This window comes from Chiloscyllium plagiosum, unplaced genomic scaffold, assembly GCF_037043375.1.
Source record: "Chiloscyllium plagiosum isolate Xiang-an unplaced genomic scaffold, Cpla_swu_hap1 HiC_scaffold_39, whole genome shotgun sequence".
In the NCBI taxonomy this organism is placed as follows: domain Eukaryota; kingdom Metazoa; phylum Chordata; class Chondrichthyes; order Orectolobiformes; family Hemiscylliidae; genus Chiloscyllium; species Chiloscyllium plagiosum.
In genome coordinates, this window is record NW_028270177.1 from 30,785,642 (window position 1) to 30,809,594 (window position 23,953).

Sequence of the window (23,953 nt, forward strand, 5' to 3'; positions counted from 1 at the left end):
AGACGAGTGGGGGGGGGTGGGAGACGAGTGGGGGGGGGGTGGGAGACGAGTGGGGGGGGGGTGGGAGACGAGTGGGGGGGGGGTGGGAGACGAGTGGGGGGGGGGTGGGAGACGAGTGGGGGGGGGACCCGAGTGGGGGGGGTGGGAGGTGGGGAGTCGGGGGGGGGGGGGGGCTTGTAGGTCCCCAGGCTCTCCTCAATTACACGGCACCCCCGGCAACATCAACAGGTCTCCGAGTCCTCTCCCCCCCCTCCCCGGGGACAGGAGCTGACTGACCGCCGACCGCCAGCCGCTTCCCCCCCACGGGCTCGCGCTCTCCCTCTCCCGCCCGCCCGTCACCGGCGCGAGCTCACTAACCGCCAGCCGACGATAAGCCTCGAGCGCCCGAACGGCGCTGTCCGTCAGTTTGACATGAAACAGCGAGAGGCGCGCTCCCGGGTTCAGCTTCTCACAGGACAGCCCGAACCGCCGCTCCTCACCCAGTGCCGCCATCTTCACCAGCCTACACTGGATCACCGCCTCTCGCTCCGCTCCGCCCCGCCCCAGGATCACCGCCTCTCACTCCTCCCACCAGATCACCACCTCCTGCTCTGCCCGCCAGATCACTGCCCACCAGATCACTGCCCACCGGATCACCGCCTCTCGCTCCACCACAGGAATCACCGCCCACCAGATCACCACCTCCTGCTCTGCCCATCAGATCACTGCCCACCAGATCACTGCCCACCAGATCACCGCCTCTCACTCCTCCCACCAGATCACTGCCCACCGGATCACCGCCTCTCACTCCACCCCAGGAATCACCGCCCACCAGATCACCACCTCCTGCTCTGCCCACCAGATCACTGCCCACCAGATCACTGCCCACCAGATCACCGCCTCCCACTCCTCCCACCAGATCTCTGCCCACCGGATCACCGCCTCTCACTCCTCCCACCAGATCACTGCCCACCGGATCACCGCCTCTCACTCCACCCCAGGAATCACCGCCCACCAGATCACCACCTCCTGCTCTGCCCATCAGATCACTGCCCACCAGATCACTGCCCACCGGATCACCGCCTCCCACTCCTCCCACTGGATCACCACCCACCAGTTCACCACCTCCTGCTCTGCCCACCAGATCACTGCCCACCAGATTACCGCCTCTCGCTCCACCCCAGGAATCACCGCCCACCAGATCACTGCCTTTCACTCTGCCGCAGGACAACAGCCCACTGGATCACCACCTCTCATCCGCCCTCAGGATCACCAACTGGATCCCTTCCCCCATGCCAGCCACTGGCTGACCGCCTCTGCATTATAACCCTCGCTCTGCCCTGAATCACCACCATCTGTCACGAATCACTGTCCCCCCCCCCACCCCCATTCTGCCCTGGGATCACCATCTGCCATGCTGCCCACCAGATCACCACCTCTCACATCTGTCACTGGATCTCATCACGCATAGATCACCACCCAGTGGATCACTGCCTCCTGCATCACCCACAGGATCTTCGTCCCCAGATCACTGCATCCATAATGCCCATTGGACACCGCCTCTTACAACTCCCCTCAGATCACTGCCTTCCACACTTTCTCCCACCCCTTGATCACTACCACTGGATCAACACCTGCCACCCCCAGAATCATGTTTCCCATACATCCCACTGGATCAGTGCCTCCCACAAGTTCATGTCTCTTGACTATTGATCACCACTTCTCATGTCCAGATCAACATTTTCTGCCTCTGTACCATTTTCACTTGATCACCATCTCCTGCCTCTATATTATTGCCACTGGATCACCACAACTTACCAGATAACCACCTCTTAAACCCCCCACTCATCCCCCGGGTCACTACTGGCAGAATCAGCACCTCCCTACTGTTCCTGGATCACAACAGGCAGTGAAGAAAGCTAATAGCATGCTGGCCTTCATAACAAGAGGAATTCAGTATAGAAGCAAAGAGGTCCTTCTGCAGCTGTATAGGACCCTGGTGAGACCGCACCTGGAATACTGTGCGCAGTTTTGGTCTCCAAATTTGAGGAAAGACATTCTGGCTATTGAGGGAGTGCAGCGTAGATTCACAAGGTCAATTCCCGGAATGGCAGGACTATCTTACGCTAAAAGATTGGAGCGACTGGGCTTGTATACATTTGAGTTTAGAAGGCTGAGAGGGGATCTGATTGAGACATATAAGATTATTAAGGGACTGGACACTCTGGAGGCAGGAAGCATGTTTCTGCTAATGGGTGAGTCCCGAACAAGAGGACACAGTTTAAAAATAAGGGGTAGGCCATTTAGAATAGAGTTGAGGAGAAACTCCTTCACCCAGAGAGTGATGGGTGTATGGAATGCTCTGCTCCAGAAAGCTGTGGAGGCCAAGTCTCTGGATACTTTCAAGAAAGAGTTGAATAGAGCTCTTAAGGATAGTTGAATCAAGGGTTATAGGGATAAGGCAGGAACAGGATACTGATTGAGGATGATCAGCCATGATCATAATGAATGGTGGTGCTGGCTCAAAGGACAGAATGGCCTACTCCTGTACCTACTGTCTAATGTCTTTTGTCAACCCATTGAAACACCACTTTCTGCCCTTGACCACCGCCCATTGGATCATCACATCTCACCACTGGCTTACTGCATCATCTACAGTAACAAATAATGCCTCCCATACGACCTCCAGGATCACCGCCTCCCACACTGCCCACTGGACCACTGCCTCCTGGATCACATCCTTCCACACCACCTACTGCATCAACACCTCCCTCTCCAGGATCATTGCGCCCTGCACCGCCCACTGGCTCACTGGCCCTCACCCAGATCACTACCACATGTACTGCCCATTGGATCACCACCTCCATCCTCAAATCATTGCCTCCAGCCCCTTGATCACCACCTCCCACCCACTGGATCATCACCTTCTGTCCCACCCAAGGATTACCACCTACTTTCCCCCACCATTGGACGCTGGTATTCTGTCCACCCACTCAATCCAAAATCATTCCCTGCCCACTAGATCACCCTATCACTGACTGCCACCCATCGGATCACTGTAACAGCTACAAGGACACCAAGGTCTGCCAACTAGATCACTCTTCACCTACTGGATCTAGCGGCCTGTGAAAGCCCAGAATACACACTCATTCAATACCTAGATCGTTTCCCCTTTAGATATCCACGTCCCTCTCACTGGATCACCAGCTCACTCATTGTACTCTTACTTCGTATTCTCGTATCCAGACCTCCCACTCGCTGGATCACTCACTCACCAGCTCATGTGGTCCAGAACTCCTAATCAATAAATCATTGTATCACCACCTCAAACTGGATTCAAGTATCCAGATTTCCACTCATTGGATTGCAACATCTCACTCAATGAATCCCAGGGTCCAGACCTCCCACTCACCTAATTACTGCACCTTGCATTCCAGATCTGTCACTGACTAGACCTTGATCAGCTGCTCACTATGATCAGTTCCTTTTTGCATAATCTGAATCTCTACTTCGACATCACATACTGGACTCTGAGTCCAGACCTGCCACTAAATGGATCGTTCACTGGGGTCCGGACCTTCCACTTACCACTGAGTCCTGGGCTTCAGATCTCCCATTCACTCACTCTTGATATGATTGGATCCAACTCATTTGATCAGCACCATTCTAACTCCCTCCTACTGGATCCTGGGATCCAGACTGCTCAATTATTTGACTACTGAATTAGCACTTACACTTCTGATGGAGTGCATCCCAGGTTATTTGAAGAGATGGTGAGGTAAATAGCAAATGCGGTCATGGTAATTTGCCAAAGAATACAGGAGTCTGGGGCGGTTCCAGTAGACTGGTAAATAACAAATGTGACACCACTGTTTAAAAAGGAGGTGGACAAAAGGCTTGTTAGCTTAACTTGGGCAGCACGCTGATTCAGTGGTTTGCACTACTGCCTCACAGCGCCAGGGACCCGGGCTTGATTCTTGCCTTGGGTGACTGTCTGTGTGGAGTTTACACATTCTCCCCGTGTCTGTGTGGGTTTCCTCCGGGTGCTCCGGTTTCCTCCCACAAGCCAAAGATGTGCAGCTCAGGTGATTTGGCTATGCTAAATTGCCCATTGTGTTAGGTGCATTAGTCAGGGCTATAAATAGGGTAGGGGAATGGATCTGGGTGGGTTACTCTTCAGAGGGTTGGTGTGGATTTGTTGGGCCGAAGGGTCTGTTTCCATAATGTAGGGAATCTAATCTAATTCTGTAGTGGGAAAATTGCTTGAATCTATAATCAAGGGAGAACTAGCTGTGTAGAAGTTGTCCCATCGGGCAGACGCAGCAAGGGGTCATGAAAGGCAGATTATGTTTAATTAATTTACTGGAATGTTTTGAGCAAGTTACAAGCATGGTGGACAAGGGGGAACCAATGGATGTGGTGTATCTGGATTTTCAGAAGGCATTCGACAAAGTGCCACACAAAAGGCTGTTGCATATGATAAAGGTGCATGGTGTTATGAATTACAGTTGGGGATCAAGTATAATGTGTCAAATTTTACACTTGACATTAAGATGAATGGTAGAGTAAAATGAGTAGAGGACATTGAAAGTTTGCAGAGGGATATAGATAGATTAAGTGAGTGGACAAAGGTCTGGCAGACAGGGTACAATTATGGTGAATATGAGGTCATCCATCTTTGTAGGAATAACAACAAAATGGATTATTACTTAAATGGTGAAAAATTGCAGCATCTGTTGTGGAGAAAATATAGAGAATCATCAGGAGACGCAGAGAGTTCTTGAAGTACTAGATCTTTTACTTGCAAACAAAAAAACGGAGACACTGAGAAAGCAGATTCTCCAATGCCCCCGAACCTCAGGGTTTGTGGATTTTTATATTTTTTTTATCATGTTTCTGTTAGCTTATCAGCATGTCCAACTATATTAATTAAAGTACCTCACTCTAGCTACACAATAAACCAGTGATGTTCGTTCCCATTATCTCTTTAGTTGTACATTCTACTTAATGTTATTCTAATGGCATGGATAGATGTTTATTGCTAACTCTGCTACAGAGATCTTCTATTCCAGACTAACCTGTCATGATAGATATTTAGCTATTCCATCTATTACAATAGTCTCCTGTCTCAAGCTGACTCTACTAACTATTAATTAGATTCTTTAATGTCATGTCCCAAATATTTATTGTCCCAATCCTGTCATAATAACAGAGAAACCTGCTTTATTACTTGTGTTATCTCATCTCACCATAGTGACCTTTCAGCGTTAACCTTACTCTGCTAATTGGTGTAAGAGCATTCCACTACTCTTATCCCATCCTGCCTTCCGCAGACCACAGATTGCCAGTGGTCTTTATGCTTTAACCCTTCCCATGCTTTCATGTTCTTGATTTTCCATACATGCTGCTGTGCAGAGGGACCTGGGTGTCCTTATGCATGAATCATGAAAAGTTGGTTTGCAAGGGCAGCGGGTGATCGAAAAGGCAAGTGGAATGTTGTTCATCATTGCGAGAAGGATGGAGTTTAAAAACAGGGAGGTTATGCTCCAACTGTTTAGGGTGCTAGTAAGGCCACTTCAGGAATATTGTGTACAGGTTTGGTCTCCTGTTTGAGAAAGGATGTACTGGCACTGGAGAGGGTGCAAAGCAGGTTCACTAGGTTGAGAATATTGGCTTTTGAGAAGAAATTGAGTCGACTGGGAATATACGCATTAGGGGGGATCTTATAGAAATATGTACAATTAGGAAGTGATTAGATAAGATAAAACCAGAGAGGTTGTTTCCACTGGTGGGTGAAACAAGATCTAAGGGGCATAGCCTCAAAATAAAGGGGAGCAGATTTAGGACTGAGTTGAGGAGGAATATCTCCAAAGGGTTGTGAATCTGTGGAATTCCCTGCCCAGTTAAATGGTTAAGGCTACCTCGGTAAAATTTTTAAGGCAAAGATAGATTTTTCAGCATTAAAGGAATTAAGGGTTATGGTGAGCAGGTGAATAATGGAGCTGAGTCTTGAAAAGGTCAGCCATGATCTTATTGAATGGTGGAGCAAGCTCAACATGCCAGATGTCTTACTCCTGCTCCTTTTTCTGCTGTTCTCGTTTTCTTCCTGTATCCCAGTATCAGACCTCCCACTCAATTGATCTTAAAGTGTCCACCTGATACTTACTAGATTGTCATCTTTCAATTCACTGGAACCCACGATCTAGCCCTAACTCTCAATGGATTAGAAGATTCACAACTGGATCCTTACCCACCAAGATCCAAGATTCCAGGACCCTGATCTCTCATTGGATCCTTTGATACAGTACTGCCAAGTGATGGACTCCTGGATCATCAACTCTCATTCACTGGATACAAGAACCTAACCCATCACCCATTGCTCCTTTATCCTGGAATCCCAACCTGTCACTCATTGCATTGGGTCCCGAAACTATAATCTGTCATCCACAGCAACTGTGTCCCAGGATTCAAATCTGTCACTTACTGCATTGATCCTAACTAGTCACTTAATTCCCCCATGTTCCAAGATCGCCACTTGTCACTCACTCCTCTGGATCCCAGTATCTCACTACACTGGGATCCCAATGTGTCCTGAGATCCTGACTTGTCACACATTACACTGGATCATGGAAACCTGCTCCACTGTTCAAATCAACCATGGCTAATATTCTGCCTCAACTATACTCTGTCTCCTCCTCATAGCTTGTGATTTCCTGAGGGCCAAAGATCACTCCGTACTGATGGTAGAATAGTCACAGCTTTCTGAAGTAGAGAATTACAAAGGTTCACAGCTTTTTGAGTGAAGAGAAATGTCTTCATCTCAACCCTAAAAGGAGCAACTTTACATCCTCATCTTTTGTCTTCATGTTGAGCTGGGGCAATGGTGTTATAACATTTATCCCTTTAAGCCCCTCCAGAATCTTGCATGTGTCCATGAGATCATCTTGTATACATCCAAATAATGGAATATAGGCCCAATTTACTCAGTCTCTCAACATAAAACAACCATCCCAGAATCCAAACTAGTGAACCTTCACCGTACTGTCTCCAAAATAAATATATTATTAATTAAATGTGGAGACTGAAATGGTGCACAATACTCCCGGTGACTGTCTCACCAAAGCTAAATACAATTATAGCAGGACTTCATTCAACTTAGACTCCAGTGAACGTACGATAAAGGTCAACATGCCATTTGTCATTTTAGTTGCTTCCTATACCTGATGGTTAATTTTTTGTATTCCTTATACAAATGCAAGTCTCTCTGAACATCAAGATCTAAAAGTTACATGCTTTTTAATAAACATGTTGCTTTCCTACTTATATTCCCTAAGTAAATAAGTATCTGTCATTTTGTTGCCAACTCACCTAGATCTATATCTCTACAGCCTCTTTATGTACTCCTCCTCTAGGGACTGTGTGTCTGTTTGGGACACAGCTTGCAATTCATAGGAACAGATTATGTACATTAAATCCTGGTATAATGGCATCATATTGAATGCTATCACTGAGTGTGGTATAAATGTTACATTTGCGGTTATTATGGGATATTCAATTTCAACTTCAGTCATCTGATTCTTATGCCTGAGACCTTGGATGGACCAAACATTTTAAAATGAAACAATCTCGGACCGAAATGGCTGCAGTGGTCACCTGACCACAGATTAACATAAGCTTTGTGAGACACATATGATTTTACTGAAAATGGACTATCAATATTCATTTGATTTTAGTACCTGAGATGTCTATGGGCCAAAAGGTTTTAGAAAGGAGACTGCTGACCTAAATCGGCTGCTGTGATCATCTGACAAGCCCAGGCAACAAGTATTTGAAACCAACTACTGCAGAATTATCATTTTAATCAAGAGACACTGAAACTTAGTGAGGCATCAAGAGATTCACAACTCTTGTTTTACTCACACTTGCATGATAATTTCACATATTGAAAACGAAAGATTATCTGTGGAGTCATAGTATCATGTATTGCAGAAAAGGCCCATTAGCCCATTGAGCCTACCCTAACAATAATTACCATGAAAGATGCGCTAATCCCAATTTCCTGCATTTGCCCCATATCCTTGATTGTTATGATAAAGATTGTAAGGTTTCCAGCCTCCACAACCTTCTCAGACAGTGCATTCCAGATTCCCACCAGCCTATGAATGAAAACATTTTTTCTCAAATCCCTCCAAATCTCCTGCTCCTTACCCTAAAACTATGCTCCTTTGTGATTGACACCTCAACAAAGGGGAACAGCTGCTCCCTACTCACCCTATCCATATCCTTCATAACCTTATCGACCTCAATCATGTCCTCTTCAGTCTTTTCTGCTGTAAAGAAAAACAAAATCCAAGCCTAACTCATCTCTCCTTATAGCTCAATTGCTCTATCCCAGGCAACATCCTGCAACCTCTCTAGTACTATCACATTCTTCCTGTGGTGAGGTGCCTAGAACCACACACAGTACTCCAGCTATGACCTAAACAATGTTCTATAGAACTCCAACATTACTTTCTTGCTTTTGTATTCTAGCCCAAGAGTCACAATTGCCTCCATAACTATCCTATTCACATGCTCTGCTGACTTTAGGGATTTATGAATAATTATTACAAGATTCCTCTGTTCTTCTGAGCTAGCCAGTGCTCTGCCATTCATTAAATATTCCCTCATCTTGTTTCTTCTTCCAAACTGCACCACCTCGTGCATATCAGGGTTAAATGGAGTGTACAGTTTCCAAACAAAATGGAGCTAGACTTAGAATATTAAAACCATACCATACTTCAGTAGCTTGCATTGAGCAACACAGCAGAAAGAGAAAGCAACATGGATTGATAATGGCCAGGATTCAGAAAGCTTTTCTCTCTCTCAGACCCTTTCAGTTTCAATCTCAGAAATGGACACCGGTAAAAAAAAATTAACTTAAAAAGACCAGCATTGATTGAGAAATCTATTAGCTACCGCATTCCTGAAGAAACAGGGCAATAGCTAAGCAGTTGAGACTCAAGATTCATTCTAACAATTAAAAGATGTTAAAAAAACTACAACTGTCTTTACCTTTCTGTCTTTCCCATGTACACCACCCACCACTGCCCCACTACTACTTCTTTATACTTCCTTAAAGTATATTTATGTGTTTGTTGGTGAACTTTATTATTTTTTGCGAGTAGTAGGTTAAATAAAATCTACTCGCTTTCACTCAAGAAAATCTTGGAATTTGCTCTTCTACATTTTCATAGTTCACTAAGTTCAACTGATGTGTGATAGCTACGAAAGAAAATGTGATGGGTTTAAAAAAGGGAGCTGTGATCTCTCTTCACCTGACTGTAACACCCATGGGGAATAAAAAAAAGTGTGCACCATTAACTTCAACAAATTCATATTCCCAGTTTTAATTCACCCTTTTTTGATAATTTCACATATTAGGAGATAAAAAGTTCACCAATCAGTTAGCTGGCTTGGAAAGACAAGGAGCTAAATTCAAGAAAATGCACTGAACTATTTTTCATTAGTTGCTTTTGAGCAGCAGAGCACAGAGAAGGAGAAAATAATTTTGAGGCAAATGTTGGAAGATCTCTCTCTCTTTCTCTCTTTCTCTTTCACTTCTTATTTTGCTCATCACCTTAGATGTAGCACCTGATGAGAAAGAAAATCAGGTTAACAACCATTCGCCGAGAACTCAAAGATATCTACAAAGTCTGGTACTGCTGATTTAAGTCATCTTTTAAAAAACTGTGATCTCAGGTTAAGAACCAAAAATCTCAAGCACTTGAAGATTTTTTAACTGCATAACCTTTATTCCCACGTCTATCTCAGACTCTCCCTCTTTAAGAGTTATCCACTTTTGTGTGTATGTTAGGCGTCACATTTTTATTATGTATTTCAAGTGTTAGTTGGGAATAAAATCCTTCTTTGCTGAAGAAAATCTTGATAATTGGCTTTCACTTTGATCAAGTTAACTACGTTTTAAATGAGGTGTGGCAGCTTTGTGCTAAAATATTTATTGTGGCTGACGAAAAGGGGATTAAATAGAGAGGAGATGATTCTCCTTCCTTACCTAGCCAATGATAACTTGCACCTGAGCATAGGTACCCTGTCACTTAGGGCACTATGTACAGTCAAAATAGGTACATGTAACATACAGCATTCAGTACCTCAAAATAATGATACATAGCATTGTCATTCAATGCTTTGGAAACACCAGTGAGCAAGTTTATGACAAACAACTTACAGCACCCAATGCATCAGGAACACTATGCGCAGACATATCGTACACAGTGTGCAGTTACTCGATGTGCCAGGTTACGTCTGAACGTTCAAATAAGAAGTTGGGAGAATAAAGAAGTCTGTCTTTCAATACTCAGTGTCTTGCATGCAAAAGGACAGAGGGTTCTCAGTACTTTGTCAATTAATGCACCTGGAAAGGAAGATGAACTATTACTTGGTATTAGAAATAGTGTGTGCAACATACATTGTCCTGTCATTCATTTATTGCAAAATGTAATTACATTTGGGTGACACAAAACACATAAAAGACACTCTATCAGACAGTGCACCAGAATAGTATGTGCACAAAGATGGAAATGTGCAGCAATTTCTTGTCTGGATGGCCCTGATAACATGCTAGAAGCTTGATACCAACCAAGACCAGACAGCCCATTTGATTGGCACCCTGTTACATTCACTCCTTTCACAACTGACACACAATGGCAGCAGTATGAAAAGTCTGCTAGATTCACTGCAGTAACTCACCAAGACTCCCCTGACAGCTAGTCCAAACCAGCAACTTCTATCCACCGAGAAACACAAAGGCAGCAGGTAAATGGGAACATCATTATTTGTGAGCTCCCCTCCAAGCCACACACCATCCTGATTTGGCGATATATCACTGACCGCTGTGGTTCTGTTCACCGAGCTGGAAGTTTTTGTTGCAAACGTTTCGTCCCTGTCTAGGTGACATCCTCAGTGCTTGGGAGCTTCCTGTGAAGCGCTTCTGTGGTGTTTCCTCCGGCATTTATAGTGGCCTGTCCCTGCCGCTTCCGGTTGTCAGTTTCAGCTGTCCGCTGTAGTGGCCAGTATATTGGGTCCAGGTCTATGTGTTTGTTGATGGATTTTGTGGATGAGTGCCATGCTTCTAGGAATTCCCTGGCTGTTCTTTGTTTCGCTTGCCCTATAATGGTAGTGTTGTCCCAGTCAAATTCATGTTGCTTGTCGTCTGCATGTGTGGCTACGAGGGATAGCTGGTCGTGTCGTTTCGTGGCTAGTCGGTGTTCGTGGATGCGGATCGTTAGCTGTCTTCCTGTTTGTCCTATATAGTGTTTTGTGCAGTCCTTGCATGGGATTTTGTACACTACATTAGTTTTGCTCATGCTGGGTATCGGGTCCTTCGTTTTGGTGAGTTGTTGTCTGAGAGTGGCTGTTGGTTTGTGTGCTGTTATAAGTCCTAGTGGTCACAGTAGTCTGGCTGTCATTTCAGAGATGTTCTTGATTTATGGTAGTGTGGCTAGTCCTTTGAGTTGCGGCATGTCCTCGTTCTGTTGTCTTTCCCTTAGGCATCTGTTGATGAAATTGCGAGGATATCAGTTTTTTGCGAATACCTTGTATAGGTGTTCCTCTTCCTCTTTTTGCAGTTCTGGTGTGCTGCAGTGTGTAGTGGCCCTTTTGAATAGTGTCTTGATGCAACTTCGTTTGTGTGTATTGGGGTGGTTGCTTTCATAGTTCAGGACTTGGTCTGTGTGTGTGGCTTTCCTGTGTACCTTAGTGGTGAATTCTCCGTTTAGTGTTCTCTGTACCCTCACGTCTAGGAATGGGAGTTGGTTGTCCTTTTCTTCCTCTCTTGTGAATCGGATTCCTGTGAGTGTGGAGTTGATGATCCGGTGTGTATTCTCTATTTCCGTGTTTTTAATGATTACAAAGGTGTCATCAACGTATCTGACCCAGAGTTTGGGTTGAATGTGTGGTAAGACTGTTTGTTCTAACCTTTGCATTACTGCTTCTGCTATGAGTCCCGAGATCGGTGAGCCCATGGGTGTTCCGTTGATTTGTTTGTATATCTGGTTGTTGAATGTGAAGTGTGTTGTGTTGTGGCACAGTGGTTAGCACTGCTGCCTCACAGCGCCAGAGACCTGGGTTCAATTCCCGCCTCAGGCGACTGACTGTGTGGAGTTTGCACGTTCTCCCCGTGTCTGCGTGGGTTTCCTCCGGGTGCTCCGGTTTCCTCCCACAGTCCAAAGATGTGCAGCTCAGGTGAATTGGCCATGCTAAATTGCCCGTAGTGTTAGGTAAGGGGTAAATGTAGGGGTATGGGTGGGTTGTGCTTCGGCGGGTCGGTGTGGACTTGTTGGGCCGAAGGGCCTGTTTCCACACTGTAATGTAATGTAATGTAATCTAATCTAATCAACTACTGCGACCACTAGGACTTATAACAGCACACAAATCAACAGCCACACTCAGGCAACAACTCACCAGAACGAAGGACCCGATACCCAGCATGAGCAAAACTAATGTAGTGTACAAAATCCCATGCAAGGACTGCACAAAACACTGTATAGGACAAACAGGAAGACAGCTAACGATCCGCATCCACGAACACCGACTAGCCACGAAACGACACGACCAGCTATCCCTCGTAGCCACACACGCAGACGACAAGCAACATGAATTTGACTGGGACAACACTACCATTATAGGGCAAGCGAAACAAAGAACAGCCAGGGAATTCCTAGAAGCATGGCACTCATCCACAAAATCCATCAACAAACACATAGACCTGGACCCAATATACTGGCCACTACAGCGGACAGCTGAAACTGACAACCGGAAGCGGCAGGGACAGGCCACTATAAATGCCGGAGGAAACACCACAGAAGCGCTTCACAGGAAGCTCCCAAGCACTGAGGATGTCACCTAGACAGGGGACGAAACGTTTGCAACAAAAATTTCCAGCTCGGCGAACAGAACCACAGCAACGAGCACCCGAGCTATAAATCTTCTCCCAAACTTTGAATATCACTGACCCTTTTCAGCGTATTGAATCAAAACCCTGGAACTCCCTTTCTAACAGTACTAACAACACCAATCCAGCTGAAGAACTACAGTGGTTCAAGGAGCCAGATCATCACTATGTTCTCAAGGGCAATTAGAGAAAGGCAGTAACTGACGGTTTAGTGAGCAACCCCACAACCTTTGAATAGGTTTTTGAAAATCTCTTGTTTGATGTTGGTGAGATGTGGTGCTGAGGTCACTTTGCATAAACAGCATACAGTGCATCAATTTCTATGTGTAGCAATTTGCCACCTAATGCATTGGGCTCAATCTGTTCAGGAGACCAATGTACTAGGAACAACATGAACACGAAAGTTGGAATGTGCTGTGCCCTATCATCCAATACAGTGGCAGCAGAGTGAATGCATAAAAGTACCCATGTACTCTACTTTATAGAGCCATAGAATCATAGAGGCATACAGTAAAGAAAAAAGGCTCTTTGGCCCATTGAGTCTGCACCAGTCAAAAATAACCACTTATTGAGAAATTAGCATTAATATTCTATTAACTGTTCAGAGCAGCATGTAACTGGGGAGGGAGGGTGCCTGGTTCTCTGACACCGAATGTACATGCAATAATGTGTTCACAATGAGAGGTTACAATGCATCCTGTATCGACCCCATTCTTCGCAAGAGAGGTTGTGCAGGGCTCTGTTAGCCAATTTAGCATGTACATAGGGAGAGTGAATACAGTGCCCTGTAGTGTATTGAAGATGGAACTGACTTTACACATAGAGAAAGTGCATTCAAGTGCAGTGTCCTGTCCTTCATAGGGAACAGAGATGCACAAATGCCCAAAGATTAATTCACCAAGAGTGGCCTATCCACAGGTTGTAGGGTCCTTCAGCATCCATCTCTGGTCCTCCAATGTGATGATAATGACCTGTCCATGAAAGGACATGCTTTCTATACAATGGAAGAACCATGTGAGAAAGAGGGAGGGAGATAATAGCCCAACAGTCACTTTGTGTTCAGGAAGACAGGAGTTGTAAGAAGAAACACAAACAAAGAAGTGAATGCACAATGTCAGGGTCCAATATACTAGGAATAACCTGGAGATAGGAAAATGCAGCATGCAGAACCACAACACTTAACAACAGTGATTTTGCATAGGAGCTCTCCAGCTTGTCTGTAATAGCTTCATTCTACAGAAACCCTGGAGAAACAGCTGTTTCTGTTCTGGTTCTGGTTCAAGTCTAACACCTTTACGGTGATGCGGACATTGAACAGTATGGCACCTGAACATGCCTATGGACAATTCATAATTGCAAAACAGTATGTGGAGTGAGACAAAAATCATGTAACAATGTCATATATTGCATAGCATTTGCAACTTAGTTGAGGATAACATTTAAGAGGAGATATGTGAGAACTTGGATTGGAGAAAAACCATCATAGTAGCGAGGTATAGTGACATAGAAGTCTACGAGAGTACGGCTAACTTTAATAGTAAGAGTACAACACTTTAAAGCCAGAAATAATTTTGTATAGTCATCGCAAGATGAAAGGAGTGCTGGAGAAGAAATTCATTTTGGAGAGTTAAGGATAGGCATATTGATATCTTCAATATAGACAATAGACAAGAGACAATAGGTGCAGGAGTAGGCCATTCTGCCCTTCAAGCCTGCACCACCATTCATTATGATCATGGCTGATCATCCTCAGTCAGTATACTGTTCCTGCCTTATCTCCATAACCCTTAATTCCACTATCCTTGAGAGATCTATCCAACTCTTCCTTAAACGAATCCAGAGACTGGGCCTCCACTGCCTTTTGGGGTAGAGCATTCCACACACCCATTACTCTCTGGGCGAAGACATTTCTCCTCATCTCTGTCCTAAATGGCCTACCCCTTATTTTTAAGCTGTCCTCTGATTCGGGACTCACTTATCAGCGAAAACATGTTTCCTGCCTCCAGAGTGTCCAATCCTTTAATAATTTTATATGTCTCAATCAGATCCCCTCTCAGCCTTCTAAGCCCAATGGTATACAAGCCCAATCGCTCCAATCTTTCAACATAAGATAGTCCCACCATTCCAGGAATTGACCTCGTGAACCTATGCTGCACTCCCTCAATAGCCAGAATGTCTTTCCTCAAATTTGGAGACCGGAACTGCACACAATATTCCAGGTGTGGTCTCACCAGGGCCCTGTACAGCTGCAGAAGAACCTCTTTGCTTCTACACTCAATCCCTCTTGTTATGAAGAGAAAGTGAGATCTGCAGATGCTGGAGATCAGAGCTGAAAATGTGTTGCTGGAAAAGCGCAGCAGGTCAGGCAGCATCCAGGGAACAGGAGAATCGACGTTTCGGGCATAAGCCCTTCTTCAGGAAGGGCTTATGCCCGAAACGTCGATTCTCCTGTTCCCTGGATGCTGCCTGACCTGCTGCGCTTTTGCAGCAACACATTTTCAGCCCTTTTGTTATGAAGGCCAGCATGCTATTAGCTTTCTTCACTACCTGCTGTACCTTCATGCTTGCCTTCATTGACTGGTGTACAAGAACACCCAGATCTCTTTGTACTGCCCCTTTACCTAACTTGACTCCATTTAGGTTGTAATCTGCCTTCCTGTTCTTGCCACCAAAGTGGATAACCATACATTTATCCACATTAAACTGCATCTGCCATGCATCTGTCCACTCACCCAACCTGTCCAGGTCACCCTGCAATCTCCTAACATCCTCCTCACATTTCACCCTGCCACCCAGCTTTGTATCATCAGCAAATTTGCTAATGTTACTATTAATACCATCTTCTATATCATTAATATATATTGTAAAAAGCTGCGGTCCCTGCACTGATCCCTGCGGTACCCCACTGGTCACCGCCTGCCATTCCAAAAGGGAGCCGTTTATCACTACCCTTTGTTTCCTATCAGCCAACCAATTTTCAATCCAAGTCAGTACTTTGCCCCCAATACCATGCACCCTAATTTTGCTCACTAACCTCCTATGTGGGACTTTATCAAAGGCTTTCTGAAAGTCCAGGTACACTACATCCACTGGATCTCCCTTGTCCATCTTCAGAGTTACATCCCCCAAAAATTCCAGAAGATTAGTCAAGCATGATTCCCCCTTCATAAATCCATGCTGACTCTGACCTATTCTGTTACTGTTATCCAGATGTGTCGTAATTTCATCCTTTATAATTGACTCCAGCATCTTTCCCACCACTGAGGTCAGACCAACTGGTCTATAATTTCCTGCTTTCTCTCTTGTTCCTTACTTAAAAAGTGGTACAACATTAGCCACCCTCCAATCCGCAGGAACTGATCCTAATCTATCGAACTCTGGAAAATAATCACCAACACATCCACGATTTCTCGAGCCACCTCCTTCAGTACCCTGGGATGTAGACCATCAGGCCCCGGGGACTTATCAGCCTTCAGACCTAACAATCTCTCCAACACCAATTCCTGGCAAATATAAATTCCCTTCAGTTCAGGTCCTTCAGCCACTGTTACCTCAGGGAGATTGCTTGTGTCTTCCCCAGTGAACACAGATCTGAAGTACCAATTCAACTCTTCTGCCATTTCTTTGTTCCCCGTAATATATTCCCCTGTTTCTGTCTTCAAGGGCCCAATTTCAGTCTTAACCATTTTTTTCCCTTTCACATACCTAAAAAAGCTTTTACTATCCTCCTTTATACTTTTGGCCAGTTTACCTTCATACCTCATTTTTCCTCTGCGTATTTCCTTCTTAGTAATCCTCTGTTGTTCTTTAAAAGCTTCCCAGTCCTCTGTTTTCCCACTTATCTTTGCTATGTTATACTTTTTCCCTTTTGACTTTATATGTTTCTTAACTTCCGTCGTCAGCCACGGCCACCCCTGCCTACTCATAGGATCTTTCTTACTTTTTGGAATGAACTGATCCTGCATCTTCTGTATTATAACAGAAATATCTGCCATTGTTCCTCCACTGTCATCCCTGCTAAGGTATTGCACCATTGAACTTTGGCCAGCTCCTCCCTCATAGCTCCATAGTTCCCTTTATTCAACTGAAATATTGTCACAACCGATTGTACCCTCTCCCTTTCAAATTGCAGATTGAAGCTTATTGTATTATGGTCACTACTTCCCAATGGCTCCTTCACTTCGAGGTCCCTGATCAATTCTGTTTCGCTGCACAATACCAGATCCAGAATTGCCTTCTCCCTGGTAGGCTCCAGCACTAGGAATCCATCTCGGAGGTACTCCACAAAGTCTCTTTCTTAAGGTCCAATACCATCCTGATTCTCCCAGTCTACCTGCATGTTGAAATCCCCCATAACAACTGTAGTAGCATCTTTGCGACAGGCCAATTTCAGCTCCTTATTCAACTTACACCCTACATCCATACTCCTGTTTGGGGGCCTATAGATAACTCCCAAGATGGTCTTTCTACCCTTAGAATTTTTCAGCTCTATCCATACTGACTCTATAAATACAGATTCTCAGTGAAAGGTAGATAGAACCAAATCACACAGTCAGAAGGAGGTTTAAAAATCCTACCTAAGACATTTTTGCACTATAGAGATCATAGAATTATAGAATCATCACTGCACAGACAGAGACCTTTCTGCCCATCATTAATCAAAGAAGGAAAAATGTGATGGACTTTTGGCCCTGACATCAAAACATAAACTTTTTATGTATGAAGTCACAGTGCTTATTTTTGTAAGCTGATATAATAATGAAATGTTGTCAGAGACAAATATGACAGAATTCAAAAGACTAAAAACAACTTTGTGAATGAAATGCGAAGACTAAGTAGCTAATAAGCAGGTCAGATTCTCACAATGTAAGATATGCTTCCAGAGTAGATGGTCAACTTTGTTTTTGATGTTTCACAAAAGAATAAGAAAGCATAGATCACCATGGTTTCCACGAATAATCTACACCAGTTGCAAAACAAGCTAGGATTTTCACTGAGGGTAGAAGTTATCTAAAATCCTTAACTTTAATGACATTTTTCATCTCTCGATTTGACTAACCATTGACCTACCTCAGAATCCACCGTAATCCTCAAGATACATCAAATAGTAATTTCTTCTTCAACTCCTGCTATCTTTGTCAAACTCATATCTCTGTGAAACAAAATGCTCAATGTTGAGAAATTGAACAATTTAAATGGACCTGGACTGTGAAGGTGTCAGAGTATTGGAGGCACTCCCTACTCAATGACATGTGGTGGCAAGACACCTTCACCAGGTTTCTGCACAAAACTGAGGCTGAATGTGGGTGAATGAGGGAGACATGTACCTCATTATTGGACTGCAGCATGTCTCACTGTATGGAGAAGTGCGCTGAACCCTCATCTCTAGAGCATGTCTTTGATGACTATTCCGGGAGCTAAGAACCTCTTGCACTTCTTGCATTCCCATTTAGGTCATTTCCACTAAGAAACCTGTTCGGTGCTGCTGGTGGGATGTTGCTTACTGTGGGTGCTTTCCTGAGAAGGTGAAGGTGGATGCAGGAGGGACAGGATTGACAGCAAGGCGTGGAGCACCAACAGGTCCCTTCCACAGACATGCAGCTCCCAGCTCATGAGGAGCTCTCTGTCACCCTCAGAATTCTCGGCATCTGCAGGAGGCTGAGAGTTTCTCAGCTCCAACTCCATTGCCTGGGGATGAATGAGGCTCATGATGGGACAGCATGGTGGAACTGTGCTGGGTGCTGGGTTGAGACCTGAGGGGCTGCAGGAGCAAGGTGCCAACCTCTCCCAGTAACTGTGAAGGTGACAGTTGCTCTGAGCCTCCCAGGGAATGACGGGTGAACCTGTTGTGGGATCTCTCAGTCATGCAGCCACAAGGGCATCAGGAAAGTGACCCGGTGCCCTCTGTGTAAGATCACAGTTGATTCACTGGGTGAGTGCTGCAGCCTGGGCAGTAGGATTCAGGAATATAACAAAACTGGCATTCCTCAGAGGCAGGGTGCCGTAGACTGCCCACACATGGCACTGAGAGGGCTGCATCACAACACTGTGGAATTCATCAACAGGCAAGGGCTACCATTTCATTAATTTTCAGATAATCTGTGTTCGTACCACCTGGGAGGTGTGTGCCCGCTATCCTAGTAGCTGCCATGACTCCTACATCTTAGAATACTCTCACGTACCTGCTGTATTTGAGGTTCCAGGTGTCTCACCAGGCAGGCTATTGTGGGACCCGGCTTACTCACTGTGATGATGGCTCATGACACCATTGCACACCATTGACAGACTGGTGGTATTATCACTACACTATTAATCCGAGACCCAGGTAATCTTCTGGAGACCCAGGTTCAGATCCTACCATGACAGATGGCCGAATTTGAATTCAATAAAAATCTGGAATTAAGTGTTTAACGATGGCCATGAATCCATTGCTGATTGTCAGAAAGACTCATCTCGTTCATTAATGTCCTTTTGGGAAGGAAACTGTTGTCTTCCCTGGTCGGGCCTACATTTGACTCCAGACCTGCAACAATGTGGTTGACTCTCAACTGCCCTCTGGGCAATTAAGGATGGGCAATAAATACTGGCCGGCCAGTGATATCCATGCCCTGTGAATGAATAATGAAGAAAAACTCTGATTGATGCAGATCACTGATTCTAAACTGCCCAGGCCTTAACCAGGAATGTGTGCAGCAGACAATGGGGCTGCTGAAAATGTGATTCTCCTGCTTGGGCCAGACTTGATAGTGGAGGAAGGGGTGTTCTACAGTACAATCCAAACAGAATGTGCTGCCTCATTCAGGCATGCTGTGCTCTGCAGATCATAGATTATCATCATACCCCTACAACATGGAAATAGGCCATTTGGTCTGTTGAGTCACACCAACCCTCCGAAGAGTATCCAACCCAGACCCACTCCCCTACCCTACCCTAGCATTTCCCATTGGTAACCCACCTTGTCTGCACATCCCTGGACACAATAGGCAATTTAGCATGGCCGATCCAACTAACCTGCACAGGTTTGGACTGTGGGAGGAAACTGGAGCACCAGGAGGAATCCCACGCAGACATGGGGTGAATGTGCAAACTCTACAGACAATCACCCAAGAGTGGAATCAAACCCAAGTCCCTGGTGCTGTGATAGATACTGAGAAACCAAGGAGGAGGGTGACAACTTTGGAGGGTGAAGGAAGCTGCTATTGCCCATGACAAGAGTTCAGCTACATCAGGGTGCTACAGACCAGACAAAACCTTATTGATAGCCACTTCTAATTGCTGGGAGCAGGATGCTGCAGACCATCATGGACTGTTAAATATTCATTGCTCATGATGCCAAAACCTTATTTGCGTTTTAAGGCAAACCTATACCTCAATTGATTTTGTTTGTGCAAATAAAATCTCATCTTTGGGATTGTCCAGTTGCTTCCACTTATATAATGTTCCCAAATGGACAATGACAAGATGCAGGTCATCAATGGGCACTGAGAATGGAGAAGCGCTGGCTTAGAGGGTGTTCAGATGGGATGTAGCCACAGACAGGAAATGTGCATCGTTTCACAGTGACTAGAGGAGAGAATGGGGAGGCACATATGAATAAGTGTCAGCTGTGCTGGCCATGGTCTGCAGGCAATTTGACTCCATGGCTACTGAACCATAACACTGCCAATGTGAGACAAAGCTAGGTTGCGAACATTTGTCTGAGCATACAGGTGCCTTTCAAAAATGCCGCTGATGCGAGGTTTACTGATCTTTCAGCCAATAAGTGCAGAGTGACGAGTTATTCTAGGAATGGCACGTTGCAAGATTGAATTGAATTAGCTTTATTGTCACATATTCTCAAATGAGTGAAGTGAAAAGTTTACAAATTGCCACTTATGACACCATTTTAGGTACAATGGTGCCTATGTACAGACTCTTCAGTACAAGCTGAGGTTGGAATCGGATGTGATAGATTCCATATGGGCACTTTGGGTAGTTTATGAGGATAGTTTGGTAAGATATGGTGAGAAATCTCATTGGACCTCATGGCAGATATCCTTCCAAAAAACTTGAAGCACCTTGGATTTAGTCAAATAAGGGAAGGTTCAGTCCTTGGATGTCTATGAGGTGGACTGAACGTAAGCACTTCATTACAATTAGACTCAATGTCTCACAACTGATATTTAAATCACTACTCTCTCATAAATCACTGACTGCAATGTCAAAAACATTTAACAAACATTCTCTGATGTGATGTTTACTGATGGAACATTCTCTGCAATCATGTGACATTTACAAACTTAATCGTATTACTACAATCTGTCCTGGTCCAATCTGATTCCCAGTTTAGAGTTAGTTTACCTATAATTAAATTGCATATGGATTTCTTGGAATTTTACATAGTGTTTATTTAAAACATTTGCATTTGTTTTACACCTCATCGATCTAGGCAGCAAGTTACAGACGTCACTTCCTAAACGTGACTCTGTCACTGTCACTACAAGGTTGTGGGTTCCAGCCCTACACTAGAACTTGAGTACAACCATTAAGGCTGACAGTGAACTGAGGAAGTACTTCACTGTTGACTATGCTGTCTTTCAAATGAGATGTTAAACCGCAGCCCTGCTTGTTCTCTCTGGCAGTTGTAAAAGACTCTATTGTCCCATTTTATAGAAAAACAGGGAAGTTTTTTATCTGTGTCTCGGCCAACAATAATTCTTCATTCAACAACACAAAAGAAAATTAGTCATTGTTATATTAAGATTTGTGGAGCTTGGCTGTGTGTGCATTAGCTGCTGCATTTCCTAAATCATTTGAGTAATTATACTTCAAAAGTAAAGCACTTAAAAAGTGCTTTGGTAACTCTGGGGATAATTCAAATATAGGTTTTTATTTTGATCTCCGTCCGTGTCCTGCATTAAACCTACTTCTGAGATTAGATTAGATTAGATTAGATTAGATTACAGTGTGGAAACAGGCCCTTCGGCCCAACAAGTCCACACCGACCCGCCGAAGCGAAACCCACCCATACCCCTACATTTACCCCTTATCTAACACTACGGGCAATTTAGCATGACCAATTCACCTGACCCTGCACAGCTTTGTGACTGTGGGAGGAAACCGGAGCACCCGGAGGAAACCCACGCAGACACGGGGAGAACGTGCAAACTCCACACAGTCAGTCGCCTGAGGCGGGAATTGAACCCGGGTCTCTGGCGCTGTGAGGCAGCAGTGCTAACCACTGTGCCACCGTGCCGCCCACGAGATCCTCCATCTTTGGTCTGATTGCATTACTGTGAAATTCCTTCGGATATTTTATGTCATTGAATTGCCCTATAAGAATTCAAGTTGTTGTTAAAACAAATCAGGTAATTTTAACACCACCATTTTGAGACGTTTGCATGAATATGCAGTAAGTAAGCAGAGGCATGGAGGCATGTAACATGCTTTATTGGGGAAAATGAATTCAACATGAATATTACAACAACTTCATTTTGAACAGATTTGTTTATTTGTCGTTTTCTTCACCCTATCAAACAGCAACGCTAAATCAGTTGGGGGTTACTGCTGTACTTTTCAGCAACAGTTTTCCAATTTATACGGCAATTTTTCTTCAGCACCAGTCTTTTAAGTGAGTTGGATGGTGGGTCATTGGACAAAGGCTTCACCAACATTAATGGATGACATCCTTCTGTATTCTACTTTTCTAAAATGCACAACATATGCAACATAATATGATTCAAAAGAAAGAAATTGGCTCCAGATAACACAGTATTTACGTAATACAGTTCTTGATATGGCCCTTTGCTGTCAGCATTTATTTGTCAAGTCAGAGTTGACAAAAAGCAGCATTGCCCATTTGAGCACCAACAGGATTTCCCACTGATTACTAGGGTGTAGCTTTAAAACCAAATAACATTGTTATATTGTCAGAGGTGCTGTTCTAAAGCACAAAAACTCACTGTGCATAAATTTCCTTCGTGTATTTCATATGCAATTTGGAAGGCTACTATTGAGTTGTTCAGGTGGATTCTTTGGATAAATGTGTCGCAAACAACACTCCACCAAAACAGAAATTATTGGAAAAACTCAGCAGGTCTGGCAGCATCTATGAAGAGGGAGCAGAGTTGACATTTCGGGTCCAGTGACCTTCAGAACAATCTATTGCCCTGGGTTTGCACTGGGAGTTGTTTTTGCCAAAGTGGGCCTTTCGTTTGAACTACCACAGTAAATATGCTGAAGGTACTCCCATGACACAGTGAGGCAAGTGTTTTGAAAAATGCAACTTTACCTAGTGTACCGGCTGGAGACATGTGACTTTTACCTCTGCTGCAAGTATCTTTGTGTGTAGTCTGTATCAGCCATTGCTTAACTTGAACCATGTTGTCACAAATGATGCAGATAAAAATGTGTGCATTTTCAGAGTTGTGAGAGAGTTGGCTACTGAAAGAAACAGCTGTGAAGAAGTAAAACAAGATCAATAGTCTGCAAATTTGAATTGATGGAAGATAAGTCAGCACAGTGGTTAGCACTGTTACCTCACAATACCAGAGATCCTGGCTTAATTGTGGGCGGCACGGTGGCACAGTGGTCAGCACTGCTGCCTCTCAGCGCCAGAGACCCGGGTTCAATTCCAGCCTCAGGCAAGTGACTGTGTAGAGTTTGCACATTCTCCCCGTGTCTGCGTGGGTTTCCTCTGGCTGCTCCGGTTTCCTCCCACAGTCCAAAGATATGCAGGGGAGGTGAATTGGCCATACTAAATTGCCCGTAGTGTTGGGTGAAGGGGTAAATGTAGGGGATTGGGTCTGGGTGGGTTGCGTTTTGGTGGGTCGGTGTGGATTTGTTGGGCCGAAGGGCCTGTTTCCATACTGTAAGTAATCTAATCTAATTCCAGCCTTGGGTGACTGTCTGTGTGGAGTTTGCACGTTCTCCCTGTATCTGGGTGAGCTTGCTCTTCATGCTCCAGTTTCTTCCCACAGTCCAAAGATGTGCAGGTTAGGTGCCATGCTAAATTGCTCACAGTGTGCAGGCTAGGTGAAATCG

General features: G+C 44.7%; 1 protein-coding gene across 1 annotated transcript in view; it reads right to left on the bottom strand.

Annotated features, from left to right (window-relative positions):
- LOC122541052 (RNA polymerase II elongation factor ELL) overlaps positions 1–495 on the bottom strand; it is a 79,646-nt gene extending 79,151 nt beyond the window's left edge. The window contains exon 1 of the mRNA XM_087981202.1: positions 204–495. Within this exon, the coding sequence (XP_087837328.1) occupies positions 204–492 (289 nt within the window). The 5' untranslated portion in view covers positions 493–495. The remainder of the gene's footprint in view (positions 1–203) is intronic.
- Positions 496–23,953: the final 23,458 nt, after the last annotated feature.